This window comes from Mauremys mutica, chromosome 9, assembly GCF_020497125.1.
Source record: "Mauremys mutica isolate MM-2020 ecotype Southern chromosome 9, ASM2049712v1, whole genome shotgun sequence".
Taxonomy (NCBI): domain Eukaryota; kingdom Metazoa; phylum Chordata; order Testudines; family Geoemydidae; genus Mauremys; species Mauremys mutica.
In genome coordinates this window covers 56376615-56393161 of record NC_059080.1, presented here as the reverse complement: position 1 = coordinate 56393161, position 16547 = coordinate 56376615, and the positions used below count along the sequence as shown (strand labels likewise).

The following is a 16547-nucleotide window of genomic DNA, read 5'->3' as shown; positions in this document are numbered from 1 at the left end:
CTGAATCTGGGTAAGGAACTTTGTTCTTTAGTATAATATAGTTATCGCTAGATTTGGTATCTGCTGCATAGGTATTTACTTACAGAAGTTTCTTCTTCAAGGGCCTTTGTACATTACCACACCATGAATGGGAATGTACCTAGGCAATTCAAAAACTCACAGTAACTAGTAAGTAATCCTTTCTATATTTATAAGATATTTATTCATAAGAGAAGTAACTTCCTCAGCAGGCATATATAATTGTGGAGGCTATGTTTTATCAAGCTGTTCTTTGTAGGTAGATTGCCAGAGTCATCACAGGTATTAATATTAATGTTTGATTATATAATCAGAATTACACAGTGTGTAATAAGATTTTTTTGTAAGAATTTTGCATAATTTTTTGTGAGCTTTTAATAATTTTGTCTATTTGCCAGTTTGTTCCTTCCTCATGAATGTTCTGGTTTCAGCTCAGCTAGACTACGTTAATGGAATATATGTTATAAAAGATCATATAAGTATATAGAACATATCTGGTTCTAAAAGATGATTATAAAGATTTGAAAATCCACCCAAGTACATGTACAGTAGGAAAATGACATTGTTTTCCTATAAAATTTTAATCCTTAATTGTGCATCGCTATGTTAGTTTTGTAGTTAACAGCTCTATCCACTGAAGGACTTCCAGCTTGCCAGATCCACTTTGCAAATGTTTCAGAATCTGTTGGAAGCATAGGACTGGAATGGACCTCCTAGGTCATAGAGTTCAGTCCCTCGCTATCGCAGGCAACCCTGTCACAAACTCCTGTTCATAAATCTATCAAGATCCTTCATAAAACCAGTTAGGTTATATGCTACCACTACGCCTACTGAAGGGTGTTCCAGAACCTCACTTTTCTCATGGTTACAGGGAACTTCTCATACTGGTCTGGTCATGAATGCTGATTACCTGTCTTGCATCCAGAAACCACTTCGTGCAGACCTTTTCAATTATTTTTTGTCTTAAGCTTTCCAGCTGATCTTGCTGTCACATTTGTATTGTTTCCTTGTGAGTCTTCAGCTGAATGTCCCTGTGCTAGAAAACAGCAGTTTCCTCTCAGTGCTGTTTCTGAGAGCCTCTTTTTTAGGTTTTTTATTTCTTCTCTCCTTTCCATCATTCCTAACAAAAAAAAAAAAAAGGCAACTCTTTAGAAGGGATTCTAAGAACAGCCTGGGGGGAAATCCTTGATCCAGTGGCATTTTCTTCTTGTGCTTCAGCACAGCAGAGGCTCAGCTGCAATTCAAAAGACTGCTCTCTATAGCAGCTTTCCTACTCACTAAAGTCTGGAAGTATGACCTCTTCGTAGAGGCCCAGGAGAGCTTTTTTTTAAACACACACAGGCCGCCTCCTACCCCAGTGGGATGTGGAAAATTTCTCAGATGGCTAATGACAGAAGGAGAAAATGCTTTAAATGTACTGATGAGACAACACCCCGTTTTCAGTGGTGATCCTTAGGATCAGCACCTGCAATCCAAGAGACTTCCTACTCTTTATCTCTCCAAAACTACTGTGTTTTTTCACCTGATGGTCACCTAAGGGCAAGTTCATTGATCCTCCATGGCCTGTCTCTTAAATTTGAGATGGAAATACTTGAATGGCTTGTTCTTTTCAGAGGTTGATCAAGAAATCTCCTGTCCAAGGGCACCATCCAAATCAGACAGGGAAGGTTCCCTTCCTTGTCCCTTCCCAAAACCACTACCTGCAGATCTTCCTTGTATTTGTGAGAGCTCATCCTCTTCAGTGGCCTCTTCCTTCCCAAACGAAAAGACCCAAGCGCTTCCCCTCCTCCTTCTCATCTGAGGAGTATACCACAGAGAAGGTCAATATCAAAAAGCAATAAGCCTGATAAATTTTTCTCTGTGTTTATCACAATAACAAAGTCAATTGTTATATAAATCGATGGTCCAGCCTACTTTAATACTATCTGTTCTACTGATCGCCTCTCAAAAAGGATATTTAAGTATTAGAGAAGGTTCAGGGAAAAAAAAGATGTTATTTATTAGGGGCATGGAAAAACTCTTACACAAAGAGAGATCCTTTACCTTAGAAAAAGGCAAGTAAGAGGGGACATGAAAAAAGAATGAAGGTAGATTGGGAGTATCTCTTTTTTTCCTGTCTTGTGACAGAAGAACAAGGGGACAGTCAATGAAATTGAAAGGAGGAAAATTCAGAACTAAGAGAAGGAAATACTTTTTCACACAGCACCTAATTAGACTGTGGAACTCCTTGCTACATGATTCCATTTAGGCAAAGTATCTTGCAAGGTTCAAAGAAGGATTGATCATTTACATAAATAACAAAAATATCCAGAGTTGTTATGGTTAATGCTTAAAGAAAGTTTTGCAAGGGATATGAAACTATATACTTTGGGGTTATACCACTCTCCTTTTGGGGTTAAGGTGAGGCCTTCATGGGTGACAGATTATCACACATCTGCTTAATGCAAGGTTTCATAGATTCCAAGACCAGAAGGGACCATTATGATGATCTAGTCTGATCTCTTATGTAAAACAGGCCATAGAACTTCCCCAATATAATTCATAGCTTATCTTTTAGAAAAACATCCAGTCTTGATTTAAAAATTGTCACTGATGGAGAATCCACCACACCCCTGGGAGTGTTGTTCCAATGGTTAATTATTCTCATTGTTAAAATTTTTTGCCTTATTTTCAGTTTGAATGTCCAGCAGTTGCATTGTTAAACCTTTCTCTGCTAGAATGAAGAGCTCATTATTAAATATTTGTTCCCCATGTAGATACTTGTAATCAAGTCACCCTTTAATCTTCTCTTTGTTAAGCTAAATAGCTTGAGCTCCTTAAGTCTGTCTCTAGAAGGCATTATTTTGTAATCCTGTAATCATTCTTGTGGCTCTTCTCTGAACCTTCTTCAGGTTATCAACATCTTTCCAGCTCTGGTGCCCACAATTCAGGAAACGGTATTCCAGCGGTGGTTACACCAGTGCCAAATAGAGAGGTAAAATAACCTTCCTACTTGAGATTCATCTGTTTAAGCACCTTCCTCTGAAAAATCTGGTGCTGGCCACTGACCAAGACAGGATACTGGATTAGATGGACTACAGACCTGATCCAATATAGCAATTTCTGTTTTCCTGAATTTTGGCTGAAGGGAGATATTTTTTTCTTTTCCAAATAATCTAATCAGATATAGTAATCTCCTTTGGAGGGAAAGGACCTGGATGGCTGAGCTGTTGCATACCAATCTGGAGATCAAATAATAATCTTTTATTCATTCAGTCCAAGAAAGACCTCCCTCAAAATGCAGTTGAAAGAAATGAAAAAGTAGTTTTTCTGATCCTTAAAAGAGTTGGGGGGGGGGGGTTAGGGGGAGAAGGACCCTGTATGGTTCTATCCAGCTAAGAGGCCCTCAATGTAGCATTTTTTAAAATGCATCAGTTACAACAGGATCTGTGAGCTCCCCATTTAAGGGCCTGGCTACACTTGCAGTTGTAGGGTATGGCTACACTACGGGATTATTCTGATTTTACAGAAACCGGTTTTTTAAAACAGATTGTATAAAGTCGAGTGCATGCGGCCACACTAAGCACATTAATTTGGCGGTGTGCATCCATGTACCGAGACTAACGTTGATTTCCGGAGCGTTGCACTGTGGGAAGTTATCCCGTAGCTGTCCCATAGTTCCCGCAGTCTCCCCCGCCCATTGGAATTCTGGGTTGAGATCCCAGTGCATGATGGTGCAAAAACAGTGTCGCGGGTGATTCTGGGTAAATGTCGTCACTCAATCCTTCCTCCGTGAAAGCAATGGCAGACAATCATTTCGCGCCCTTTTTCCCCTAGATTGCCCTGGCAGACGCCATAGCATGGCAACTAGGGAGCCTGTTTTGTCTTTTGTCACTGTCACCGTATGTGTACTGGATGCTGCTGACAGAGGCGGTACTGCAGTGCTACACAGCAGCATTCATTTGCCTTTGCAAGGTAGCAGAGACGGTTACCATCCCTATTGCACTGTCTGCCATTGTAAATTGGCGATGAGCTGATGGTTATCAGTCATTTTGCACCGTTTGCAATTGGAAATTGGCGATGACGGTTATCAATCCTTTTGTACCATCTGGTGCTGTCATGGGTGCTCCTGGCTGGCCTCGCTGAGGTCGGCCGGGGGCGCATGGACAAAAATGGGAATGACTCCCCGGGTCATTCCCTTCTTTATCTTTTGTCTAAAAATAGAGTCAGTCCTGCCTAGAATATGGGGCAAGTGTACTAGAGAACCAGAGAGCACAGCCGCTCCGTGTCAGAGCCCCAGAGATCCCGCAGAAATGATGAGCTGCATGCCATTCTAGGGGGTGCCCCTGCAACAACCCCACCCGTTGCTTCCCTCCTCCCCCAACCCTCCTGGGCTACTGTGGCAGTGTCCCCCCATTGGTCTGATGAAGTAATAAAGAATGCAGGAATAAGAAACACTGACTTTTTAGCGAGATAAAATGAGGGGGAGGCAGCCTCCAGCTGCTATGATAGTCCAGACAGTACAGAATATTTTCTTAAGACATGAAGGGGGTGGGGGCTGATGGAGCTCAGCCTCCAGCTGCTATGATGAGGACAGTTACCAAGCCTTTTGTACCATCTGCCGGGAATGACCAGGAGTCATTCCCATTTTTACCCAGGCGCCCCCGGCCGACCTCACCGAGGCCAGCCAGGAGCACTCACGGGATGATGAAGACGGTTTTCCACCATTATGCATCGTCTGCCATCAGGAAAGGAAGGGGAGGGGATGCTGCTGTTCAGCGCCGCAGCTCCGCGTCTACCAGCAGCATGCAGTAGTCATACGGTGACATTGAAAAAAGGCGAGAAATGATTTTTTTCTCCCCCTTTTCTTTCACCGGGGGGGCGGGGGGGGGCGGGGGTAAATTGACGAGATATACCCTGAACCACCACGGACAATGTTTTTGACCCTTCAGGCACTGGGAGCTCAGCCAAGAATGCAAATGCTTTTCGGAGACTGCGGGGACTGTGGGATAGCTGGAGTCCTCAGTACCCCCTCCCTCCCTCCATGAGCGTCCATTTGATTCTTTGGCTTTCCATTACGCTTCTCATGCAGCACTGTGCTGAGTCCCTGCTGTGGCCTCTATCTATCATAGCCTGGAGATTTTTTCAAATGCTTTGTCATTTCGTCTTCTGTAACGGAGCTCTGATAGAACAAATTTGTCTCCCCATACAGCGATCAGATCCAGTATCTCCCATACGGTGCATGCTGGAGCTCTTTTTGGATTTGGGACTGCATCGCCACCCATGCTGATCAGAGCTCCACGCTGGGCAAACAGGAAATGAAATTCAAAAGTTTGCGGGGCTTTTCCTGTCAACCTGGCCAGTGCATCTGAGTTCAGATCGCTTTCCAGAGTGGTCACAATGGTGCACTGTGGGATACCACCCGGAGGCCAATACTGTCAAATTGCGGCCACACTAACCCTAATCCGACATGGCAATACCGATTTCAGCGCTACTCCCCTCGTCGGGGAGGAGTACAGAAATCGGTTTAAAGAGCCCTTTATATCGATATAAAGGGCTTCGTTGTGTGGACGGGTGCAGGGTTAATTCGGTTTAACTCTGCTAAATTCGGTTTAAACCCGTAGTGTAGACCAGGCCGTAGAGTGCTGGGAGTTAAACTAGCCTTCGGAGACCGCAGCAGCGAAAACACTGCCGAGTGCTTACACACTCAGCTGGAAGCACACTGGTGTGGCCACATTAGCAGCTCTTGCAATGCCAGAAAGAGCAGTGCATTGTGATAGGTATCCCAGCATGCAGGTGGCTGCAATGTGCTTTTTAAATGCGGGGAGTAGGGTGGAGTGTGACAGGGAGCGTGTTGTGTGTATGTGGGGGAAGAGAGTGAATTTTTGGGGGGCTGAGAGCATGTCAGCATGCTGTCTTTTAAGTTCAGACAGCAGCAGACCTCCCCCACCCCCCACCCTGCCTCTCTCTCACTCACTCAAAGCAAGCAGCATTCCTCAGTAATGGTTCCTTTGTCCCTGAGGAGATAAGCAGCCAGCTGTCAGAAAGGGAGCTTTGAAAGGGCATATCTGCATTCCTACAGCATTCCTACAGCGAGTTCAAAACAATGACAAGAACGGCCACTTGACTTAAGGGGATTATGGGACGTTTCTGGAGATCAATCAGAGTGCAGTAATGCAACACCTTGTTCACACTGGTGTCGCGGCGCTCCAGCGGGGGTGCAGCAAACATTATTCCACTTGCTGAGATGGAGTACCAGCAGCACTGTAGCCACGGAGTCAGAGCGCTCTACGTGTCTTGCCACTGTGGACAGGTAGTGAGCTAGTGCGCCCTGGGCTCCTTTATTGCGCTGTAACTCACAAGTGTAGCCAAGCCCTAATTCTCACACTATACTCTTCTTGATTCAAATACAGAAGGGAATAAGTAGTTGAGGACTAAAGGCAAAATCAAAGAAAAAACTAAAATCTTGTAAAATATCTTTTCATAAATTAAGAGATTTTAAGGCCCAAATGAACCATGACCAGGAAAGCTTCACTCGGTGTTTACTGCATGAGACCCAATAACTTGTGGCTGAGCTAGTGTGTATTTCTTAGAAAAACTTCAGATCTTCATTTAAATACTCCAAGTGATGGAGAATCTACTGTCGAAGAAAAACTCAGTTCTCGCTTTTTGTTTGGGTGCAGCAAAATCAAATACTTTATTTCTCCAGTAATTACAATGGAGGGAGAGAGTGCCATAGGACACAGGGTCGCCCCAGTCCTGGACAGGTCTCTCAACTGGTAAACAATTACATCAAGCCTTTATACCTTTGTTACAGACAATTTCTAGCAATCATGGAGACAGTAAAAAGCAACAAATACATTTTGTTTATACATAGCAGAAAGGCTTATCTTATTTGTCTCTCTCTTAAGAAAAGCAAGCCTGCATTTTGGTTAGTGATTGCAAGGTCGTAATAACTTTGTACACAGTTCTTGTCCTGTCGCCTCGCACTATCTTTGCTCCTACAAGTCTCACGTCATTAGGGTTACAGTATGGTCTGACTCTTGCTAACTGACTGACACGCATTAAAATCCGCTTCAAATCCTTATTGAAGCTTTCCCTGCTTCCACACTACCCTATTCTGTGGTAATCTGTTCCTGTGGGTACATACTGTCACTGTTAAAAATTTGCACCTTATTTTCAGTTTTAATTTTTTAACTTCTGTTTCTAGCCATTGGATCATCTTATGTTTTTGTCTGCTAGATTAGAATCCTCTAATAATAATAAATAACTTCTCTTCATATAAGTATTTGTATACCATGATCAAATTGCCTCTTAATGTTTTCTCGGATAAACTAAATATATTGTACTCCTCAAGTCTCTCATTGTAAGGCATGTTTTCCAGACTTCATGTCGTTAGCTATCGTGTACATTAAAGCCTGTGGCATTATTGTATTTTTGGACAGAGTCGTCCTCACTCTAGATCACAGAAATATATAGTTGATAATTTGGGATACAGATGTCTCCCCTAGAGAAAACTTCATCCCAGCAACACTGATGGCACAAAACTACTCAGCTAGTCCCTCATTAAAACCTTGAAGGATTCTTCAATGAAATAAGTCTGGAAAACTCAGCCAGAGAACCTAGGAGCAGTTACAGAACAACCTGCCTTAATTCCATGTGCTTCTAATGCAGACAGAGCTGCATGTTCTTTAATCCCTCTATTCCTGTGGCACCTGAAAATGTTTCTCTGGCAGTAGTGAAAAGGGTTCCTCTTGTTGGGAGGTTGGTGGTGAGGATGCTGAGCCAACTTGCCCAAGATTTAGGGGTCAAGCTGAAAAAAAGAATTTCATGCCTGCGACGAGTACAGCCACAGCCACATAGGCTTTAGAAATGATCAAAAAGAGGTATTATAAAGATTTTCAGTGTTCTCCTATTTCATTCTATTCCCCACCCAGAGAAGTAGTAAGTCATACTGGACTCAATACAGAACTTACTATATCCATCAGCAGAAGAGAGAGGAGCACTGAAAACAAACAAAACTGGAGGCTTCCACCCATTACTTGCTTTCTTGTCTTTGGATCTGCAGATATGTTAAACTCTCCATATTTTGGAAATTGCCCCCTCGTGATATCCTTTGTTCAGCTGATCTAAGGGAAGGCTTCCTCTGTGTCCCCATTAACTCCTGCCAATCAATATTTTCTCCAGTTTGGTATCCAGAAGCAATGTTTGCAAATGAAGACTATGCCACTGAGCCTCTCACCTGCCCCTTGGATGTATCTGAAACTGATGAAGATCCTAGTACCAAGTCTCAGGCCTGGTCTACACTAGGCGTTTAAACCGGTTTTAGGAGCGTAAAACCGATTTAACGCCACACCCGTCCACACTAGGAGGCACCTTATATCGATTTTAATGGCTCTTTAAATCGGTTTCTGTACTCCTCCCCGACGAGAGGAGTAGCGCTAATATCGGGATTAACATATCGGAATAGGGTTAGTGTGGCCGCAAATCGACGGTATTGGCCTCCGGGCAGTATCCCACAGTGCACCACTGACCGCTCTGGACAGCATTCTGAACTCGGATGCACTGGCTAGGTAGACAGGAAAAGCCCCGCGAACTTTTGAAATTCATTTCCTGCTTCCCCAGCGTGGAGAGCTCATCAGCACAGGTGACCACGCACAGCTCATCTGCACAGGTAACAATGCAGTCTCCTGAGAATCGAAAAAGAGCCCCAGCATGGACTGCACGGGAGGTACTGGATCTGATCGCTATATGGGGAGAGGATTCAGTGCTAACAGAACTGCGTTCCAAAAGACGAAACGAAAAAGTATTTGAAAGAATTTCTAAGGCTATGACGGATAAAGGCCACAGCAGGGACTCAGTGCAGTGCAGAGTGAAAGTTAAGGAGCTCAGACAAGCCTACCAGAAAACCAAAGAAGCAAACGGAAGGTCCGGGGCAGGTCGAAAAACATGCCGCTTCTATGCTGAGCTGCATGCAATTTTAGGTGGCTGCGCCACAACTACCCCACCCCTGACCATGGATTCCGAGGTGGGGGTTGTAATCTCTGCCATGTCTGAGGATTATGCGGACGGGGAAGATGAAGATGAAGAAGAAGAGGACGACCTAGCAGAGAGCACACAGCACTCCGTGAGCCCCAGCAGCCAGGAGCTTTTTCTCACCCTGACGGAATTACCCTCCTCCCAGCCCTCCCAAGCAACTATCCCAGACAATGACGCCATGGAAGGGACCTCTGGTGAGTGTACCTTTGCAAATAGCAAACATTGTTTTTTAAGCAAGCGTTTTTTAATGATTGATTTGCCCTGAGGACTTGGGATGCATTCGCAGACAGTATAGTTACTTAGAAAAGTTTGTTAACATGTCCGGGGATTGAGAGGAAATCCTCCAGGGACATCTCGATGAAGCGCTCCTGTAGGTACTCCAGAAGCCTTTGCAGAAGGTTTCTGGGCAAGGCAGCCTTGTTCCGCCCACCATGGTAGGGCACTTTACCACGCCATGCATGTAGCAAGTAATCAGGTATCATTGCATGGAAAAGCATAGCAGCGTATGGTCCCGGTGATTGCTGGCATTCAAGAAGCATCCGTTCTTTAGCTCGCTGTGTGATCCTCAGCAAAGTGATATCGTTCAGGATAACCTGGTTAAAAATCAGGAATTTAAGTAAGGGGGATGGCCATTTTCCTACTGGGTTCGTGGACTGCAGCAGCTTAAAAAAAAACCTTTCCTGCACGTAGCCAAGTGGGGGGAGGAGTGAAATGCCGATGATCTTTTTTGTGTTTGGTCACCGGCGATCTTCCCCAAGCTACCAGCCACGCAGTGGGTGGGGGGTGGGTGGGAAGGGTGTTGATTAGCAGGGAGCTAGCGTGGTATTAGCCATGCATTGGGGGGAGGGGTAAATCACTGCAGAAGCCGAAAGACAGTGGCTTACCATGGCCGCATGCAAGCTGAATTCTGATGCCTGGACCTGTGTCTGTGAGATCTGTAACTCCAGAGCTGCAGGCACTCACTATTAAGATGAAAAATGCGACCTTGTAGGGAAATCACATGTGCTATGTAAGGTGAATAGTGCTGTTCACTGTGAAAGAGTATAACCATTGTTCTGTAAAATGTATCTTTTTAAATATTTATCTCCCTCATGCAGCTGCAAATTTTTCAAGCGGCCCTCCTCCATCCCAAAGGCTAGCACAGATAAGGCGGAGGAAAAAGAAGACGAGAGATGAAATGTTCTCGGATATTATGGAAGTTACACGCAATGAAAGAGCTCATCTGAATGAGTGGAAGGACGTGGTATCAAATTACAGGAAAGATGCCAGTGAACGTGAGGACAGGAGAGACACCAGAGATGAGAGGTGGCGGCAGGAAGACCGGCAGGAAAATCAGAGGTGGCGGCAGGAAGATCAGCGGTGGCGGGATGCAACTCTGGGGCTGCTGCGTGATCAAACTGACATGCTCCGGCGTCTGGTGGAGCTTCAGGAACGGCAGCAGGATCACAGAGTGCCGCTGCAGCCCCTGTATAACCACCCTCAACCCTCACCATGTTCCATATCCTCCTCACCCAGACGTGTAAGAACGCGTGGGGGGAGGCTCCGTGCACCCGCCCACTCCACCCCCGTGGACAGCCCAACCAGAAGGCTGTCGTTACTGTGAAATTTTTTTAATGGCCTTCTACATCCTTCCTATCCTCCTCTCAAACCACACCCTTACTTCTCTCCCTCTTTTTATAATGAATTAATAAAGAATTCATGATTTTTAAACGAGAGTGACTTTATTTGCATAAGTAAGCTGTACTCGAAGGGGGAGGGTGAGTTGCTTACGGGGAATGAGTCAATCAAGGGGGTTGGGTGTTCATCAACAAACACAGCAGTCACACTGTACCCTGGCCATTGATGAAGCTCATTTTCAAAGTTTCTCTGATGCGCACCGCTTCCTGGTGTGCTCTTCTAATCTCCCTGGTGTCTGGCTGCGCGTAATCAGCGGCCAGGTGATTTGCCTCAGCCTCCCACCCCGCCATAAAGGTCTCCCCCTTACTCTCACAGAGATTGTGGAGAATACAGCAAGCAGCAATAACATAGGGGACATTGGTTTGGCTGAGGTCTGAGCGAGTCAGTAATGTCCGCCAGCGCGCCTTTAAACGGCCAAATGCACATTCCACCACCATTCTGCACTTGCTCAGTCTGTAATTGAACAGATCCTGACCACTGTCCAGGCTGCCTGTGTATGGCTTCATGAGCTATGGCATCAAGGGGTAGGCTGGGTCCCCCAGGATAACGACAGGCATTTCAACATCCCCAACTGTTATTTTCTGGTCTGGGAAGTAATTCCCTTGCTGCAGCCGTTTAAACAGAGTAGTGCTTCTGAATACGCGAGCGTCATGAACCCTCCCTGGCCATCCCACATGGATGTTTGTGAAACGTCCCTTGTGATCCACCAGTGCTTGCAGCACCATTGAAAAGTACCCCTTCCGGTTTACATACTGGGTGCCCTGGCGCTCCGGTGCCAAGATAGGGATATGGGTTCCATCTATCGCCCCCCCACAGTTAGGGAATCCCAGTGCAGCAAAGCCATCCACTATGGGCTGCACGTTTCCCAGAGTCACAACCTTTCGTAGCAGCAGCTTAGTGATTGCTTTGGCTACTTGCATCACAGCAGCCCCCACAGTAGATTTTCCAACTCCAAATTGATTCCCGACTGACCGGTAGCTGTCTGGTGTTGCAAGCTTCCACAGGGCTATCGCCACTCGCTTCTCTACTGTGAGGGCTGCTCTCATCTTGCTATTCTGGCGTTTCAGGGCAGGGGCAAGCAAGTCACAAAGTTCCATGAAAGTGCCCTTACGCATGCGAAAGTTTCGCAGCCACTGGGAATCGTCCCACACCTGCAACACAATGCGGTCCCACCAGTCAGTGCTTGTTTCCTGGGCCCAAAATCGGCATTCAATGGATAGAATCTGCCCCATTACCATCAGGATCTCCAAAGCGCAGGGGCCCGCGATTTGAGAGAATTCTGTGTCCACGTCCTCATCACTGTCATCGCCGCGCTGCCGTATCCGCGTCTTACTCGCCTCGGTTTGAAGGTCCTGGTTCACCATATACTGCACGAGAGTGCGCGAGGTGTTTAAAACATGCACGATTGCGGTATTGAGCTGAGCAGGGTCCATGCTTGCTGTGCTATGGCGTCTGCACAGTTCACCAAGCAAAAAAGGCGCGAAACGGTTGTCTGCTGCTTTCAGGGAGGGAGCGGTGAGGCTGTACCCAGAACCACCCGCGACAATGATTTTTGCCCCATCAGGCACTGGGATCTCAACCCGGAAATTCCAAGGGGCGGGGGAGGCTGCGGGAACTATGGGATAGCTACGGAATAGCTACCCACAGTGCAATGCTCCAGAAATCGACGCTAGCCTCGGACCGTGGATGCACACCACCGATTTAATGTGTTTAGTGTGGCCGCGCGCACTCGATTTTATACAATCTGTTTTGCTAAACCGGTTTATGTAAAATCGGAATAATCCCGTAGTGTAGACGTACCCTCATGTAGGAGGGAATCATATCTTTCATTACCTATTTAACCTCTTGGCAAAAGCTTTGTCCACAGAATCAGCAGTCCAGCACAAATTCAGGACAACTCAGGTTCATAGTTAACTTTCAATGTAACTCCTTAATGCCACTTCAAAACACCAGCCACCTAGCTACCAAATAAAGTCCATCTTGGGCCTGGTGGTCTTATTTTGTGAAAAAAGCCTCAAGCTATATAGTACACAAAAGATCAGTTTCTCAATACTCCACAATCTTGACATGGAGCTGCTTTTGGTTAACTAGATCGGCGCTTCTTCTGTATATGCTTGCATAATGTTCCCATGAGAAATGGGAACTTCCTATCTCTCTCAGGGCTGGGGCTGGAATCTCCAGTTCACATGCTCGCAACTTCCTGATCCTGTGCTGCCTAGCCTCAACTTAAGTTAGAGTTCTGAGGAACAAACAGCCCTAATGTATACCACTGGTGTAAGGTCCCTCAGTGACCTTAAACCATGGGATATGAGGCACAGTTGTGCTCCACTCTGCCTTGCTCCTCCTCATTTCTCCTAGCCCACCCTGTGGCATGCATCTGACTCACCCTTTCTTCCTCTTGTGCCACGGGTGTGGCGAAGGTTGGCACAGAAGTCAGTTCTTCTGCCTGCCCAAGCTTTTTTCCAGATGAGTTTCCCTATGCAGAGAGAATTCTCTGCTGGGTATATCTGGCCATTTGAAGTCCATGTGTTGCTGCTGTGTTCAACCATGCAAAATAGATTTAACAAGCCAGAGACTATGGTCCTTAATGCTTCATTCTGTGCTTTGTGGAAGTCTAGGCACAACCTGCTCAGAGTCAGTAAGCCCCTGGAGGAGCCTCTCTCAAGGCCTGGATGAACAGAATATTTTTCTGTGTTTCAAGGCAATTAGTCGCACCAGGAGACTTTCTACAGAATAAACCTTCTGGAGCTGTGAGCAGCAGTAAGCGCAGTAGAGAACTTTCTTCACACAATTCCCCCAAAACAGTTTCACCATTCACATGGCAAGTGATAACAGAATGATAGTGGTCTGTGTACAATCATGCCATCAGAAGATTAACTCTTTATAAGGAACTAACTATCTTGAGCAAAATGGTTTACATACCTGCAAGACTGATCTCCAAGCTGTTTGGTTCATGTAGAACACACAAGGGGGAGCTATAGGTATGAAGGAACTAAGGAAATCTTATATTAAATAACATAGATTAATAGGTAGAACTTCTGTTGACATCAGGAGGGCCTGGATTTCCACCACAGATTTAGTGGCAAGACGGGACCATGTCATCAGTTGTATCTATCAGTCCATATAAATCCATTTATTGATTAATTTTAGTGGTGTGGAAGGAGAACAACTAAGCCTTTCTCATGGGCAAATAAGGAACTATGAACAAGTTGTAGTTGGATGGTGATGAAAGGGAAGAACACAGTTTCAGTATAACAACATGCAGTTGGTCCCTATGAACTTGGTAATAATTGTCCTGAGGTAAATAGGATGCAGTAGTTCTGTAAATAAGATGCACTAGTTATTGTGTAAGTAAGTATATGGCAGAGATGTTTTTGTCGCATTGACCATAATTTTTAATTTTCTTGACTTGTGCATAATTGCAAGCATGAATTGCATTATTTTGTGTATTTATTGTATTGGTTAAGACTAGTATTATGGAAATATGTCCTGTTAGCTCTTTGGTGCTAGGAAGTCATACTACTTAACTTGACATTACACATAAAATGCCTACCAAGTACTTATCACAATAGTTGGTGATTGATATGTATAAATGGTTTACAAGCATTTTGAATTCATTCATTCATTCAAATTTTATAAATACTTCCATTTTTCATTATGCTGTTCCCTTTATCTAGTCTGCCAATAAGAAACCTCGAAAGTCTCCAGGAGATAAGAGTCGTTCTGAACCTGGAACTAGAGGAATAGGTCGTGGAAGAGCTAATGGTCATCCTCAACAGAATGGAGAAGGCGGGGACCCTGTCACTTTGTTTGAGGTGGTGAAACTGGGGAAAAGTGCGATGCAGGTAAAATAACTAATGTGCTGTTTGTTATCTTTGTTACAGCTTGATCACTTAATATTTTCAGACTTAACAAACAGTTTTTGTAAACTATCGTATTGTGGTTGTATTTTTGATAATCTGTATCAGACTGATGAAATCTCTGGGTATTATGCTAAGATTTTCCCCTTATCTTATATGTTGAAGTAAAGAAAGAAATAAGGAATGTGATCAAGCTGAAGATTATATGTGGAATAACCATAGTCCTAGAAGAAGTCTTCTACTTTAGTAAATGTCTTCACTTTTTTGTTATTTTAAAATGGAAAAACAAGTGAGTACTAAAATTAGGGAATATTTAAAGCAGCTTTTCATGAAGGTTATCATGTATTAAGTATAGCAAGGCAGAAAAGATGTGAGATGTTTAATCACAGCAGGTAAACTTTTCAAAAGTACTGAAGTGACTTAGAGCCCAAGTCCCATTTTCAATTAATTCTAGGGAAAAGAATTCAAGCCTTCATCTCCAGGATTACAGGCTTCTGGCTAGTGGAATCATTCCACTAGAATGGGCTAGTCAATTATTTTTTGTCAAGATCCAGACTCCAGAGAAAATAAATAATAATATAAAAGTAAATAAAAAGATTTCAGGACCCCTAGGATTGCAGAGACCTTCCTGGTGCAGTGTAGGAATTAAGTATTTTGACAACTGAGTAATAGAAGATTCAGGTATTGGGAAGGAAGGTAAGGTTATGAGAGAAACACTATGCTTGGTCTGATGCTTATATTCGTACACCTCTACCCCGTTATAATGCCACCTGATATAACACGAATTCGGATATAATGCAGTAAAGCAGCACTCCAGGGGGGCGAGGCTGTGCTCTCCGGCGGGTCTAATCAAGTTCTATATAACGCGGTTTCACCTATAACGTGGTAAGATTTTTTGGCTCCTGAGGACAGCGTTGTATCGAGGTAGAGGTGTATAAGCATCTCTTAGGGAGATTTAGGCTAAGCCACTTAAGTGCTTTTGAAAATTTTATTCTAAATGACTTAGGCTAAGTCCCAGTTTCAAAAGTCACTTAATGAACTTAGGAGCCTAAGTCTCATTGACTTTTAGTAGCACTTAGGAGTCCAAGTGCCTAAGTCACTTATGAAAACAAGACTGTCCAAAGTCACTTAAGCCCTTTTGAAAATGTTACCCACCAGACATAAATCCATGATGGGACTGGGTTGTGGATTAATGTAGAGAATGTAGGAGTAAACCTGAAGAAAATCAGAATTCTAAAACCTTTTACGTTTTGTGAATTTGGGGATGTAGGATTTACCCTTCTTATCTAGTAGGTGAAGACAGAACAAATTTTCTCATAACAGAACTATGGAAATCTTCCTGGTGCATTTTCTTCACTTTTGTTCATTTTCAATACATTTTCAGTTTTGTTTTGGCAGGATTCCAAGGTTATTTTGGAGTTAGTTTTCAGTTTTATTATGAGGTAGGATATGATATGGTATGATATGATCTGTGTTGGGTGTTTATCTGAGAGCCATTGATATAAATGGAAGCCAGAGAAAAGGTACATGTGACTGCTTTGCTGCTGTAGATTTTTTTTTTTTTTTTTTTTGGTGAGTGCCTTTGTGAGTGGAACTCAGTTGTTTAAGAAATAGTTGTATTGCTTCTGTTCTGAATAGGATCCACTTATAGCAAGATATAAAGGTGGTGGGAACACAGACTCCAACAGTACTGCCTGTTCTTGGCAAATTTCAAAGGAGAAATTTGTGTGTGTGTTGTGACACTTTGGGATTCAATTCAGAAGGAACTGAGTTAGGGAAAGTGGCATTTTAATGAATTTATTTATTGTGAAGGAAGTGTTATGAGCTTGTTGGAAGAGGGGTCTTTTTAAAGAGCAGGAGCCCTGGGCACATGAAGAAAGTAGTAGTGTGGGTGATGTTACTCTAATGCCTGGGGCAAAATTTTCAGAAATTCCTAAGTCCCATTTTCAGTAGTAGCTTAGGCACTTAAGCAAA

At 44.1% G+C, this 16547-nt stretch overlaps 1 protein-coding gene across 3 annotated transcripts in view; it reads left to right on the top strand.

The window, feature by feature from the left end:
* Window positions 1-16547, top strand: part of STAG1 (stromal antigen 1) — a 349145-nt gene that overhangs the window by 80030 nt on the left and 252568 nt on the right. For 2 of the 3 annotated variants that reach the window (XM_045030098.1, XM_045030097.1), the window contains one exon: window positions 14391-14558. In XM_045030098.1, the coding sequence (XP_044886033.1) occupies window positions 14391-14558 (168 nt within the window). Of the gene's footprint in view, window positions 1-14390; window positions 14559-16547 lie in introns of those variants that run through there. The other variant, XM_045030100.1, reaches the window with a different exon arrangement.